Raw genomic sequence first — 16,042 nt, forward strand, 5'->3', positions numbered from 1 at the left:
AAATTTACATAAAATGATAGCTTATTGGCCATAACAGTTTTGACTAAAGCTTGACTTTTGATGACAAGTGTTGTTTTCATTTCATAATATACATAGTATGGGGTATTTTCATTGTTATTTGGTTCCAGACATAAGATGGATTTTAAACTGGAGGTTTTTCATTGATTTGTGGCAATTTTAATGTTTTCATGTCTTATTCCTTATTTTCTTCATTCCTGCCTTCCCCCCCACTTCCTTTTCTTCCCTCTCTCTATTCTTCACTTCCTTCCTTCTTTCATGGTTAATCCACAGTTTAGATGATCCATCCATAATTGTATATGCTGAAAATGTCTTTCACGTGTGTACAAGTCCATCTTTATTGATTTTCTCTATCACCCAAGTAACTTTACAATCTTAATCTAACTCAGTCATACTGGGCTGCCTTGTGCTTAATCTCCGCATACAGTTTTCAGTCACAGAACAGGTCAGTTTGATGACTTCCTCTAAAAACTGATTGAAAACCAGTTGTATAGGCTCTAGGAAGGGGCTATGAGAAAAGAAGACTTGATGGAATGGATGAAATGGTGTTTATGATGATGGAGCATTTCAAAGAGTATGGACATGCATATAGAAAATTACTTGAGGATAGAAAGAAAAGAGTTACCTCAAAAATAACAAAAAAAAACTTTACAGAAAAGAAATGTTATGTTAAATAGCTTGGCTTTTTGTGAACAATATATATATATACATATAGCCATTAATGGTGTAAATACTGTTTATTTATTTCACTAAAAATAGTAGAAGATGTTAGGGTAAGAAGTGTCGTAAGAAAGCTAAATCTTCATTTATTATGAGAAGCTATAGTTATAGAATGAGTAAGGATCAGGAGTTTAAATTCTTCACAGCTCTGTAAACTCTGTAACCCTGGGAAAGACAATCTGTCTGTGCCTCAGTTTTGTCATTAATGAAATGGAAGTAATAAAAAGATACTGTGTTACTGGTTTATGGTGAATGGGGTGGTGCTTAGTCACTCAGTTGTGTCTGACTCTTTGCAACCACATGGACTGCAGCCCGCCAGGCTCCACTGTCCATGGAGATTCTGCAGGCAACAATACTGGAGTGGGAAGCCTTTCCCTTCTCCAGGGGATCTTCCCAACCCAGGGATCAAACCGAGGTCTCCTGCACTGCAGGAAGATTCTTTACCAGCTGCGCCACCAGGGAAGCCCAAGAATACTGGAGAGGGTAGCCTATCCCTTCTCCAGCGGATCTTCCAGACTCAGAAATCAAGTCAGGGTCTCCTGCATTGCAGGCAGATTCTTTACCAACTGAGGGTATGAGGGAAGTTTGAGGATAGAGGGAAAGTATGAGGGAAGAGTCTTATGGTGAATAGTAAATGAATAATACATAAAATGCACTTAGAATTACACACATTAAGGTTACCTAATATGATGGTAATAATTGATAGTTTGTATGTAATATCTAAAATTGATAAGAAATAGCAAGGCATGTATAGAAATATGGACATAACTACTGGAAGAAATAGCTGGCAGAGTTAAAGCAATTGCCCCTCGGAAGTAGTATTGGGGATTGTATCTGGGAACATTTTAAATCTTTTGGCACTGTTTGACTTTTACACATGTGTTACTTTGACAAAAATTTGGAAGGTGATTTAATTACGTATCAGAGTTTCAAAAGTGATGGTAAGGAGGGAAGAAAACAGTGTGAGACACTGGAAAATGTCCTGAAACTCCCCTCTTACCTGCCTCCTGCTAGTCCCATTCACCATAGGAGCTGCTCCAAATTGCTGTTTTCAGGCTTCTTCAGAGCTCCAGACTGCTGCATGTACTTTTTAGTTAAAATCACAGCAAATTCTGACTCTTCTGTTATTTTTGAATTTTTTATTAGGTCGATCAGTTTAACTACTCTCAGCATCTTTAAATTTACCTTTTACATATTATTTTAATTAATACTTCCTAGATTCAGAGGTTAAAGCAGTAAATGCAGAATGTTCCTGAGAGAGTAACTGTGTGTGTGTTTTTGTTAAATACCATTACTACAATACTTTCTGTTTCTGTGCAAAAATAAATAATGTAATTATAAATTTATTTTTAATTACTTTAATAAATTCATGTATAATTTTATTGTTTTATGTATTAATTGGCTGAATAACTGATATTCCTAAAGGAAAGTAAGTAATATTTGATCCTTTAGTACCTTTAGTACCTTTAGCACCTTTAGCATGTTTAGCACCTTTGGTACATTGTCGCTTTTTTACAGACAGAAAAGTAGTCAAATTATTCACTGTGAGGATATACACACAGGATGGTAAATTGATAAAGAATACATTGGAGTCCATGTGCATGCGTGCTCGGTTGCTTTAGTCTTGTCTGACTCTTTTGCAATCCCATGGATGGTAGCCTGCCAGTCCATGGGATTCTCCAGGCCTCTGTCCCTTATTGGTTAAGCATGACATTCCCAGTTGGGCCAGTGGAACAGAAGAGGCCAGGCAGTGACTGAGCACTGTAGGCCAGAATAACCAAGATTAGTATGAGGCTAAGACAGAATAGCTAATCATCTGACTCTACTAGGCTTGTGACAACCAGGTTCTTGTGACAACCAGAAAGGTGGTTTTTTTGTGTTAGAAGTTAGGACATTAGGAGAAAAAATTTATGGTGAATATTAACTATGATGATAGTTAATGCAATTTATAGAAATTGTCACCAACTTTTTCCACATGAAAATTATATTTTATTTCTCTTTCCATACTTTATTCTTTGGATGGAAGGTCATAAATGCAGCCCACACTCAAGTAGGAAGGAGAGATTAAACATCACCTCCTGGAGTGGGGAGAGTTTATGTTTGTTACTCGAAATTCTTCTATGAGGAAGATTTGTCTCTTCTCTCCTATTTATTTAATCATTTATTTATATCAGTCTGGACTCTATTTTATACTTTGGTTTATAATCCAAATACTATGTTTATTATTTTATTGCTCAAGTTGTTCCATTGGGTGCTTTTACGATTTTGGCTTCTGTGTTTCTTTCTTGTTCCAAAATGATATGCCCAATTCTGTTGTTTTTTGAACACATGTTTTCTTTTGAGGCATCAATATGTAGATAATTAGCTTCAAGTTGACATACTACAAAATGTAGTAGTGAAAAAAAAGGTTTTTTTAAAATTGAATCAAAAAGTTTGATTCAATTTAAACACTTTTACATTTTTTTATAATCTTAACTAATGTTTAATGTTATCTTTTTTGATCAGTAAACATGTAAACACACCCAAATAGAATAAAAATATACACTTATGTTTAGTACTGATAAGTTGAAGAAACTGTAGCTCTGTTTTATTAAATTGTGGTCTGTAGTAAACAACTTGTGAAAGTTGTATATAGTGTTGTGAATCAAATGTTCATCAGAAAATTTTAAAAGTGGGGAATTCCCTGGCAGTCCAGTGGTTAGGACTCGGCACTTTCACTGCTGAGGGCCTGTATTCAATGATCTCTGGGTGGGGAACTAAGATGTGGCATGCTGTGCAGTGTGGCCAAAAGAAAAAAGTCTTGAAAGTGTGTTATTTTTTAATTATAGGAAAACAAGGTGTTGCGGACAGTTCCTCTTCTAGCAGCATGTCTCCCCAAAGATAAGTGTAAAATCAAGATTGGTCGTCGCTTCAGTGAGGAAAGGTAAATTAATTTTTAGGGCAATTTAACCAAATTCTTTTTTTACTTTAAAAATGATTTCCTTCAGGTTATCTATCAGACCTAGAACATAGTACATTGAAAGTGATTAAGAAATATAATTTTTGCCTTCTCTCTCAAAAGGCATGTATATTTACTATTTATTTCATTTTTGTTAAGATGGTTTATTTCAAGATATTACTACTTGTATTAGATGCAGTTCCTGTTTTTCTTTCTTTTTTGTTTAATTATATATGATGTCCATTTATATAAAAACACATATTCCATTTCTAGTCCATAAAGACCTTCCTAAGGTACAGTGACGAGAACTATATTTAGTATTCTAGTTATAGGCATGTCATATTTTCAAAAAATGATAGAATGCCTTCTCTTGTGTTGTAAAATATTTGGTCCAGTATGTGTAGGAGTTTGTTAGTTGATATCTTCACAGACAGTTCTACAATACTCTTGGATCTTATTTTGCTCTGTATTATAGAACCCATTAATATAAATATATATATTTAAATTTTTCTACAAGTTGTTTCTTAACCTTTGAAGCATATTTGTTGCTCTTCTACCTATTCACAGTCTTCACAATTACTTTGATCCTATCTACACTAAATATATTTTTAGATGAAAATTTTAATTTCCCTTGAAAGTGTGGAGATTTCTTTTTCAGTTCACTTATGAAAATGCTAAGTAAGATTAGTGCCAGCACCAAGTCTAAGGAATTGACCAAACGTTTTTCTTCCTTTATTATTTTAGCATTGTATTATGAAAATAACATCATGTTAGAAGTTTATAAAAGAACTTTTTTCCTTTTTCTGATATTATTGTTTAGGCATTCTTTTCTTATATATTTTTACAGTTTGCATTGCTTTGCCCTGCAGAAGTGAGCTTTGGTCTGGGCTTGGTGCTGTTGCTGTGAATTTTCCCATTTTGTTGGGAGTGGAAGCACGATCCAGAGCTCTTCACAGGGGAGCAACCAAATAATTTACACTGTGACACTTCTTTCATACACAGAGGCTCTTTATAATGATAGTTTCTCTATAATTCTTGGATAGGTGTGGATATATAATCTGCCAACTTGGCCCCTGTTTTTTTTAATTGCAAAAATGGTAGCTGTGGTAGTAGAAGTGGAGACTATCTGGGTCATCCCTGACATTTGGCTATCTAACCCTTCCACAAATGTGCTGAGGGATGAGAAACTTAATACTTTTCTAAATAGTCTCGCTCATTTTGAGCCCATGTTATTAAGTTCAGTTTTTTTGATGGTGCCTAATATAGTGCTTATCCAGTAAATTATTATTCACTCTTGGATTTTAAACTAAAGCTGATTGAAAATATTGTTTTAATATTAGTCTAGTAATTAAATGATTGCTTTAGTTTTCTGTTATAGAGTTTGTGATATTACCTTGGGGGGATAAGAGGCATATTACTTTTGGTATCCTTTGTAAATAGAATTTAAAAGTACTTATTTTAGCCACTAGTATATAAGAAAAGAGTTGGGCTTTGTATATTAGCCCTGTATACTCTGATTTTCTAAGTTTGTTTGTTAGTCATAGAAATGGTTTTGTAGATTCCTTAGAACTTTATATGTAAGTAGCATTTTATGTCATTATATATCTTTCTTTCTGTTGCTTATGCCTTTTATTTCTTTATCTTGCCTTAAGTTGCAGTAATTGGGACTTTCAGTATGTACAATGTGTATTATGAGTGACAAAAGCCCATATCTTTACCCTGATCCTAATCTCAAGGGACATTGTTAAAGCTGATATTAACTGTATATTTCTGTAGATGCCGTTTATTAGTTCAGAGATGATACCATATATTATCTTTATTTATTTATTTTTTCTATCTGCTCTTTCTTTTTTTTCTTTGTTTTTAATTTTATTTTTATTTATTTATTTTTTTATTAGTTGGAGGCTAATTACTTTACAATATTGTGGTGGGTTTTGTCATACATTGACATGAATCAGCCATGGAGTTACATGTATTCCCCATCTCGATCCCCCCTCTTTAATTGATTCTTTAACTTGTCTCCTTCCCCCTGAAGTTTGTTTCTTTGCTTGCAGACAGGCTGTCTTATTCATTATTATATCTCTTGTGCTATAATGCTTTAACATGCATTTTTTTTACTACCTTTTTTAAAAAATTCATTTATTTTTATTAGTTCGAGGCTAATTACTTTACAGTATTGTCGTTTTTGTCATACATTGACATGAATCAGCCATGGAGTTACATGTATTCCCCATCTCGATCCCCCCTCCCACCTCCCTCTCTACCTGATCCCTCTGGGTCTTCCCAGTGCACCAGGCCTGAGCACTTGTCTCATGCATCCAGCCTGGGCTGGTGATCTGTTTCACCATAGATAATATACATGTTTCAATGCTGTTCTCTCGAAACATCCTACCTGGTTTATAATAGCCAGGACACGGAAGCAACCTAGATGCCCATCAGCAGACGAATGGATAAGGAAGCTGTGGTACATATACACCATGGAATATTACTAACATGCATTTTTGAGAGAAGTTCAGCAAGAATAATAAAGCTTCTGTCCTCCTCACAGACTAATAAAGACTTTTTATTTTAAACTTTCAGAGATCCTGAACTTTCAACTATTTGTCAGAAGTCTGATACATTAATATTATATCCAGGGGCTGAAGCTGCTGATTTGGAAGAATTTATATTAGATTCTCCTGTTTATCCTTCCACAATAATCATCATCGATGGCACGTGGAGCCAGGCTAAGGACATTTTCTACAAGAATTCCTTGTTCCGACTGCCTAAACAGGTACACTAGTATTTTGAACTAGAGAAAATACAAATGTATAGTTCTATGTGTAGTATGTATTTTCTGAGAGGACACACATATGTTGTTATATATGAATTTGATGGTATTTATATATAAGCATGTCTGTACATAGGTATGAATATGCTCTTATGTATGTTTTATATATATGTAGAAAATTTCAGATTTGTCCTTATTTCTTAATTACTACCATCAGATTTCACCATAGTTTAGGTATTTAGATGTATTGAAAGTCTCTGAAACATTTAATCAGGACAGTCTAAAGATTATTTATTTTATGTGTATTAATGTTTTTGTTAAGAAATGTTATGTTTAAATATTTTTGGGATACTAAATTACCTTTTTCTTATTGGAAATGACTGAGTTTTTATGAAGGGCTTTTTTGGTCATTCATGATTATAATCATATAATCATATAATGAAATCAAAGTTTAGTTTGTTGATGTAATTGATGATGATAAATTTCCTAACTGTTGAACTGTTCTTGTGTTACTAGAATGAACACTTACAGTATTCTTTTGATATATTGCCAAAGTTTATGTTTTAGTTAATGGCATTAAATTATAATTTATATATTTTTTGTACTTTTATTACAATATTTGGGAACTAATGTTCACTTCACCAAATAGAAATTTTACTATTTTTCTATGGCTTAGAATAGTTTAAATAATAGTTTTGCTCCTTAAAAGTTACGTGAAACTAACTGGTAAAATCACCTGATCCTGGTCACTTTAAAATAACTTGAAAATACTTCCTTCAAACTCTTTTTATCAAAATTATTTAAGCTTTCTACTTCTATTCGATTTGGTTTTTAATAGCTTATCTTTTTAAGGGAACTGTTCCTTCCTCTTGGGTTAACAAATTGGTTGTCTATACCTATATATTCTTAAGTATTTATTTGAATTTCTTCTGAATGCTTACTTTTTTCCTAATCTCTCTCTCTCTCACACACTCACACTTTTTCTAATGAACAGACTCAAAAAGGGTTTCCCTATTTATTGAGCTTTCAGAGGTATTAGCCTTTAGATTGTTTTAATGACTATTAAACTTTATTCTTTCTTCATGAATTTGAACTTTTCCCTGGATCCGTTTATTTCACATATTCAGATTTTTTTTCCTTTTGATTTTGTAAGATTTGTGCTTACTAGTGCTATGTTTCTTTACCAAAATTAGTCAGTTTCTTCTTTAATAATAAAGGAAGACTGTAATATTTCTTCTTGGTGTAATTGTCATTGTTTCCTGTGGCTTTGGATTGATGTGTTTTTTGTATCTATAGCATTGATATGATTTGTTATTTGTTTTGATTTCTTTCTATTCATGAACTACAAGGAGTTCTTAATTCTCAAGTGCTCTAATATTTTTTGTCACTATTTTATTTCTTATTCTGTTAGATCATGAAACATTACCAACAATATTTTGAATAATTTTATGATATTTATGAGGGCAAGTACATGAAAAATTTTTACACATGTTCTATGAGTATAAAAAATTTATGTTCTCTATTTACCAATGAAAGTGTTTATATCTTTTTAAAGTTTGTTATTTGCAGTTTTTTCTTTAAGCTTCTATTTTTGGCATACTTAGGCTATTTTATATTGAAACAGGTATATGAAAAACTTCTATTTGTATATTCTTAATGAAATTATTCCTATATTTTCAATAGTTTTTATGTTACATACTTTTCTACGCTCTTTTTGGGTTTATACAAGCCATGCACTTAGTGAAAAATAGCTGTGAAGCCCTGATTCCGAGATTTTTGATCTCAATTCTTTATAGTTTTCATTCCTTTTAACTAAAATGTGGGTGTGGTTTTTAGATGAAACTCAGCTAACATGTTGAATGCTTTGAATGGGCCAGTACTATTTCCAAGTACTTTACATATATTAATCTGTTTAATCTTTCCCCAGATTCCATGATGTAAGTATTGTTAATTGTATTAGTTAACTTCACTTTAGATCATATAACTACTCATAACAGAACTGTGATTTGAATCCATCTAGTTTAGAGCCACAGTCTATGGTCTTAAAGTACTGTACCACTTCTTAAATGGAAAACTTTCATCTGGAATATTTATATATATATAATAGCTTCTGTAGGTTTATTTAACTTCTTAAGTAGTCCCTGTGTTCACAAGAACCAACTCATTGAAGGCATAGATACTGTTAGAATGTGGCACATTTCAGGTAAAATTTTATGTTTACATTCCCTTTTCCAGGGGATCTTCCCAACTCAGGGATCAAACCTAGGTCTCTGGCATTGCAGGCAGATTCTTTACTGTTCAGCCACCAGGGAACTGTGTGTTTGCATTACATTTAGATATTTCTCAGTATAAATAAAAAAGTTTGATGAAAGTGTTACATTTGTAAAACATTTGTGCAAATTTTTTTTTTCTTTTTTGCATGGGTATGTCATGTCTGCAACACTAAGCTTTCATTTTGTGATAACTACATGACTACCACAGAAATGAAGTACATAGTCACATTAAAAAAATTAAGTTATTTTAAAAATGAAAATTTACCAAAACTATTTTTCTCTTTTAAATTTAGTAGCAGATAAGGAAACAGGTAAATTAATTTTCCTAGTCCTACTATGCCATACTTTTCTATCATCTTTTTCTCTTCTTATTTTTCCAAACTAGAAGCAAATGTAGGTAGGTTATATATTAAACCTTTAAATGGGTACCTCACAACCAGAACATAGAAGAAAATGCCTAAAAGAAACATCAGATAGGTTTAACATGGGGGAAAACATCACCATAAACTAAAGTGAAAAGGCAAATGGTTCTTGAGAAGAGTATGAATCTGAAAAAGGCTTCATAAACTTGGAGTTCTTGGAGTTCTTAAAAAAAAAAGATAAAGACAGAAATCTCAAAAATGGGTCATCAGTATAAAAACAAAGTTCACAAAATAGAACGTAGTTTTAATGACATCATCACTCTAATAATCATATGATAGACAGGATACAAAGTTGTGAACTTTGATGCTGAAATAACTTCAAACTTACAGAAAAATTTCACAAATAGTACAAAGTTCTCTCAAATACCCTCAGCTGTTAACTTTATGCCATATATCACTCTGTCTCTATATAATTATGTTTTTCTAAACCTTTTGAGAGTAAGGAATAGATATTCAAGTTTTACTTTTTGGAACTGAAATTTTGCTAGCTCTAGACCAGAAAGATGATTTTTTCCTAAATATTTTTGCTTGAAATAAAAAATGGTAATTTAAAACATGAAACAATTTGTAAAAACTCATTTTATATATCTTGAGACAGTTTCATCTTAATGTATTTTGAAAATATGAATCATTGTAAAAACAATAATATGCATTGCTTTTTAGAGTATACAGTATTCAGCCCCAATATATGAGTATGACTTAGAAAAGATACGTTTCTACAAGTTGTTGCTAAAAAAACCAATGAAGTCTGCATATTTACTGTTTCTAAAAAAAAGCATATAAATATATTTTGTACATAAATTATATATGGTATATATACAGTATATAAGTATATACTTCGTATATGTTCAGTTCAGTTCAGTCACTCAGTCGTGTCCGACTCTTTGCAACCCCATGAACTGCAGCACGCTAGGCCTCCCTGTCCATCACCAACTCCCTTCCAAGGAGTAAGCGTCTTTTAATTTCATGGCTGCAGTCACCATCTGCAGTGATTTTGGAGCCCAAAAAAATAGTCTGACACTGTTTCCACTGTTTCCCCATCTATTTTCCATGAAGTGATGTATGTATATAGACATAAATATATACAAACAGAAATAGGTGAGATGAATTGAAAAGTGGATTGATTTTTATTTTTTTGAAAAGTGGATTGATTTTTAAATGTTACTATATACATATCCTTAGACAGACATCTAGTTATAAAATGATATTGATAATTACAGTGATTATATATAGTAAGGTCTGAACTGTTTTCTGTAACACTAAAAAATTCGCTTGTTTTTAGTATTTTTCCTATTTCTTGAAAACATTTCCTGTATATGTGATGATTTTTACTTAATTATTAACTTTGTTCCTCAGCTTTTCTGAAAGAAAATTTATTTTATTACATAGTAGACTTTCTTAGGGGCCTTGCTTTAATATGGCACAAGTAAATTGTATGTAATATGTCTTTCTCATGGATGACAGAAACCCAACTCAAGCTAAACAAAAGAAAGTATATAAGTCATGTTACTGGGAAGCTCCAAATAGATGGGGATGGCTTCTGATTTGGCTGAATCTGGTTCTCAGGCATCTTTTGAGAGTTTGCTTCCCTTTGTGTTCTGATTTTTCTCATTATGAATGAGCTTCCTCCCTGCCACTGGAAGATGTCTGTGGGAAGCAGTCTCCCCTGGTTTTATTTATCATAATAGAAAGATAATTTATCTTCCCCAGAGTAGAATCCTGGGTTGTTCTTTCACTGGAGTTGTTGTGGATGGTGGTACCATTATTGACAGAAGTACCACAGGAATTAGGAATAACTTCCTTAGGGACCTTGGGGTGTTGCTATCAGGAGGACGATTTAAAATCACGAATGGGCAGGCCAAAAGCCCTTAAGATAACTACAGTCTACTATACACCAGTTGTTTACTTGTAAAAGCATGCTTATTTATCTATTTCTTGGTTCATTCAAAGCTACTGCTCTATATAAATAGTTTAATAATTCTTTCTTACAGTCTAGTTCACCAAGTGAAAAGTAAAAATGAAAAAGGAAAAAAATGTACATCATCTCTTGCCAGTAAGAGGTGTAGTTTAAAATAATCTCTAAATAATGTAGTTTAAGTTAATTAGGTTTTATTTCTAAATGTAATTTATTTGTCATTTCTTTTACCACCACCTCAATATACGTACACCCACATACCTGCTTTTTGCATCAGTTTGTCTTAGCTGTTATTCTTAGTTTAGTTGATCTGCTTAGTTTCTGTAGTAGTATAAATTTTTTGCTTTAAATACAAGAAAGAAAAAAATGACAAAAAGAAAACAGAAATCAAAATTAACATCCAAAGTATTGGTCTTTTCCCAAATACACAGGTGGACTTCATACTTACCTAATTGAGGAATGAAAGAATTGTAAATCAGGCACTAACTTGCTGTGCTCAGTCGTGTCTGATTCTTTTGTGACCCCATGGACTGTAGCGTGCCAGGTTCCTCTGCCTTGGGATTTTACAGACGAGAATACTGTAGTGGGTCACTACTTCCTCCTCCAGGGGCTCTTCCCGACCCAGAGATTGATCTTGTGTCTCCTGCATCTACTGTGTTTGCAGGCAGATTCTTTACCATTGAGCCACCTGGGAAGCCCAATGCAAACATTAACTTGGCCTCCTTTTAATCTGAATTTCTAATATATCCAGGCCATTTGGCAATGAATGAATATCTGTTCCCTCAGAAGAATTTTACACAGGAGACTCTTGACATTTGCTAGGAATAAATCTAAGGTGAATATGGAAATGTTTGTAGAGGCTTCTGGCTTTCTTCATAAACTTATTTTCAGGGAGTGTTTGCAGATTCTTGCTTTACTGCCTTTAAAACTTTCACTAAAGCTTGATTTCTCACTTGATAATTAGAGCACTGTTGGGAGCACTCACTGGCTAAGACATTTTCGTAAAAACTTTGTCTTGTGTCTATATAGAGATGTTAAGGACTGGCTTATGTTACATCTAATCTGTTGCTTAATTAAAATTCATTGTTATCCTTAAAATGTTTTTTATTGAGGTGTAATTATATGGGGTGCTTTCCTTGTGGCTCAGCTGGTAAAGACTCTGCCTGTAATACAGGAAACCTGGGTTCAATCCCTGGGTTGGGAAGATCCCCTGGAGAAGGAAAAGGCGATCCACTCCAGTATCCTGGCCTGGGGAATTCCATGGGCTGTATAGTCCATGGGGTTGCAAAGAGTCAGACACGATTGAGCAACTTTCACTTCACTTTCACTGACATGTTATATTAGTTTCAGGTGTATAGCATAATGATTCAATATTTGTATATATTGCAAAGTGCTGTCCACAGTAAGTCTAGTTAATATCCCATGTGATTAGAATTCTTAAAATCTACTCTCTTAGCAACTTTAAAATATATAATACAGTATTCTTAACTTTAGTCATCATGCTGTACATTACATTGCTGTGACTTATTTTATAACTGAAGTTTGCATTTTTGGTGCCCTTATCCCCCCCCCTGCCCCAGCAGCAATCAATCAATTTTCTGTACCTACAAGTTCTTTTTTTTTAAATTTCATATATAAGTGAGATCATACTATTTGTTTCTCCTTTTTCTCTAACTTATTTCACTTAGCATAATGCCTTTAAGTTCCAGCCAAGTTGTCACAAATTGTAGGATGTCCTTTTTTATGGCCTAATAATATTCCATTGTATACACATATATCACATTTTCTTTATCCACTCATCTGTTGATGGGTGTTTAGGTTGTTTCCTTATCTTGGTAGTAATAAATACTGCAGCAGTGAGTATGGGAGTACAGAAAGTTCTTTAAGTTAGTGTTTTCGTTTTCTTGAGATTGTCTTTTTAGTTTCATGAACAATTTCATTTCTCTTTACTTCTTTTGGAGTTGACTGTGTTCTGCCTTCCTTCCTAGTGTGGTTCATGGACCAGTTAACAGCACTGACATCACTTCGTAGCTTGTTAGAAATGCAGAATATCAGGTTTCACCTTAGAACTACTTAGAGTCTTCATTTTACTAAGATACTCAAGTAATTGTTTTGCAGATTAAAGTTTGAGAAGCAATGCAGCAGTAAGTTCAGTTCAGTTCAGTCACTCATTTGTGTCCAACTCTTTGCGACCCCATGAATCACTGCACGCCAGGCCTCCCTGTCCATCACCAACTCCCAGAGTTTACCCAGACTCACATCCATCGAGTCGGTGATGCCATCCAGCCATCTCATCCTCTTTCATCCCCTTCTCCTCCTGCCCCCGATCCCTCCCAGCATCAGGGTCTTTTCCAACGAGTCAACTCTTCGCATGAGGTGGCCAAAGTATTGGAGTTTCACCTTCAGCATCAGTCCTTCCAGTGAACACCCAGGACTGACCTCCTTTAGGATGGACTGGATGGATCTCCTTCCAGTCCAGGGGACTCTTAAGAGTCTTCTCCAACACCACAGTTCAAAAGCATCAATTTTTCGGCGCTCAGCTTTCTTGACAGTCCAACTCTCACATCCATACATGACCACTGGAAAAACCATAACCTTAACTAGATGGACCTTTGGTGGCCAAGTAATGTCTCTGCTTTTTAATATGCTATCTAGGTTTGTCTGATGCTGGGAGGGATTGGGGGCAGGAGGAGAAGGGGGTGACAGAGGATGAGATGGCTGGATGGCATCACCAACTCGATGGGCATGAGTTTGAGTAAACTCCGGGAGTTTGTGATGGACAGGGAGGTCTGGCGTGCTGTGATTCACGGGGTTGCAAAGAGTCAGACATGACTGAGCAACTGAACTGAACTGAACTAGGTTGGTCATAACTTTCCTTCTAAGGAGTAAGCATCTTTTAATTTCATGGCTGCAGTCACCATCTGCAGTGATTTTGGAGCCCAGAAAAATAAAGTCTGACACTGTTTCCACTGTCTCCCCATTTATTTCCCATGAAGTGATGGGACCAGATGCCATGATCTTAGTTTTCTGAATGTTGAGTTTTAAGCCAACTTTTTCACTCTCTTCTTTCACTTTCATCAAGAGGCTTTTTAGTTCCTCTTCACTTTCTGCCATAAGGGTGGTATCATCTGCATATCTGAGGTTATTGATATTTCTCCCAGCAATGTTGATTCCAGCTTGTGCTTCTTCCAGCCCAGTGAAAAGAAATGCAAAAAAGCAAAATGGCTTTCTGAGGAGGCCTTACAAATAGCTGTGAAAAGAAGAGAAGTGAAAACCATAGGAGAAAAGGAAAGATATTCCCATTTAAATGCAGAGTTCCAAAGAATAGCAAGGAGAGATAAGAAAGCCTTCCTCAGTGATCAATGCAGAGAAATAGAAGAAAACAACAATGGGAGAGACTAGAGATCTCTTCAAGAAAATTGGAATACCAAGGGAACATTTCATGCAAAGATGGGCTCGATAAAGGACAGAAATGGTATGGACCTAACAGAAGCAGAAGATATTAAGAAGAGGTGGCAAGAATATGCAGAAGAACTGTACAAAAAAGATCTTCACGACCCAGATAATCACGATGGTGTGATCACTCACCTAGAGCCAGACATCCTGGAATGTGAAGTCAAGTGGGCCTTAGAAAGCATCACTATGAACAAAGCTAGTGGAGGTGATGGAGCTCCAGTTGAGCTATTTCAACTCCTAAAAGATGATGCTGTGAAAGTGCTGCACTCAATATGCCAGCAAATTTGGAAAATGCGCACTAGATATTTTTAAATTGAGATATAACTCATAATCTTAAAATTTACCCCTTTAAAGTGTACAATTCAGTGGATTTTCGTGTGTATATATATATCTCAGTGGATTTTAATGTGTGTATATATATATATGTATATATATATACACATGTATATATATCTTGTGCAGCTATCCTTTTTCCATAGTATTTTCCACATTCTGGAGTTTCATGCCCCTGAAAACATCTGTACCCATTAGCAGTCATTTTACCCTTTCCTCCATTTCCAAGTCCAGGTAAAGAGTAATCTACTTTTTCTCTGTTTGTAGTTTTGCTTATTCTGGACACACCCTATAAATGGAGTTATGTAATATGTAGTCTTTTGTGTCTGATTTCTTTGACTTAGGCATGGATCCTTCAAAGTTTATCTATGTTGTAGCACATATCAGCCCTTCATTCTTTTTTATGGCTAAATAATATACCACTGTATGCATATACATTTTGTTTATCATTCATCCATTGATGGACTTTTATTTCTACTTTTTGGCTGTTGTGAATAATGCTGTTACGTGCAAGTTTTGTGTGTGAATACCTGTTCTGTGTTCTTTTGGGTATATACCTAAAAGTGACATTGTTGAGTCATTTAGTAACTCTGTTTTTATTTTTTTGAGGAACTGCCATACTGTTTTCCAAACAGCTACACTGTTTTACATTTCCTCCACCCAATTCAATTTCTCCATCTCCTGGCTGCCATTAGTTATGCCCTCCCTCCCTTTTTAAGTTTTGGCCACCATGGTTGGTATCTCACTGTGGAGTTTTTTGTTTCTTTGTTTTTGAAATATTTACTTATTGTTTGATTGCAGCAAGCCTTAGTTGTGACATGCGGGATCATTTGTTGTGGTGCCCTTTCTAGTTGTGGTTCATCAGCTTAATTGTTCTGTGACATGTGGGATCTTAGTGTCCTGACAGGGACTGGACCTGTGTTCCCTGCATTGCAAGGTGGATTCTTAACCACTGAATCACCAGGGAAGTCCCTCAGTATGGTTTTGGTTTGTGTCCCCTAGTGATTTATATGTTGAGCACCTTTTTGTGTGCTTATCTGTCATTTGTTTGTATATCTTTTTTTTTTTTGAGAAATAACTCTCAAATCCTTTGCTGATTTTTAAATCTAGTTCTCTTTATTATTGTGTTGTAAGTGTTCTGTATATATTCTGTAGGATAACACCTTACCGAATTTGTGACTTGCAAATATTTTCTTT

At 34.4% G+C, this 16,042-nt stretch overlaps 1 protein-coding gene across 1 annotated transcript in view; it reads left to right on the forward strand.

The window, feature by feature from the left end:
• The window catches only part of DTWD2 (DTW domain containing 2), a 92,529-nt gene that overhangs the window by 27,277 nt on the left and 49,210 nt on the right, over window positions 1-16,042 (forward strand). Inside the window, exons 3-4 of the mRNA XM_070465139.1 lie at window positions 3,567-3,661; window positions 6,257-6,449. Coding sequence (XP_070321240.1) covers window positions 3,567-3,661; window positions 6,257-6,449 — 288 coding nt within the window. The remainder of the gene's footprint in view (window positions 1-3,566; window positions 3,662-6,256; window positions 6,450-16,042) is intronic.

This window comes from Odocoileus virginianus, chromosome 3 (assembly GCF_023699985.2).
Source record: "Odocoileus virginianus isolate 20LAN1187 ecotype Illinois chromosome 3, Ovbor_1.2, whole genome shotgun sequence".
Classification (NCBI taxonomy): domain Eukaryota; kingdom Metazoa; phylum Chordata; class Mammalia; order Artiodactyla; family Cervidae; genus Odocoileus; species Odocoileus virginianus.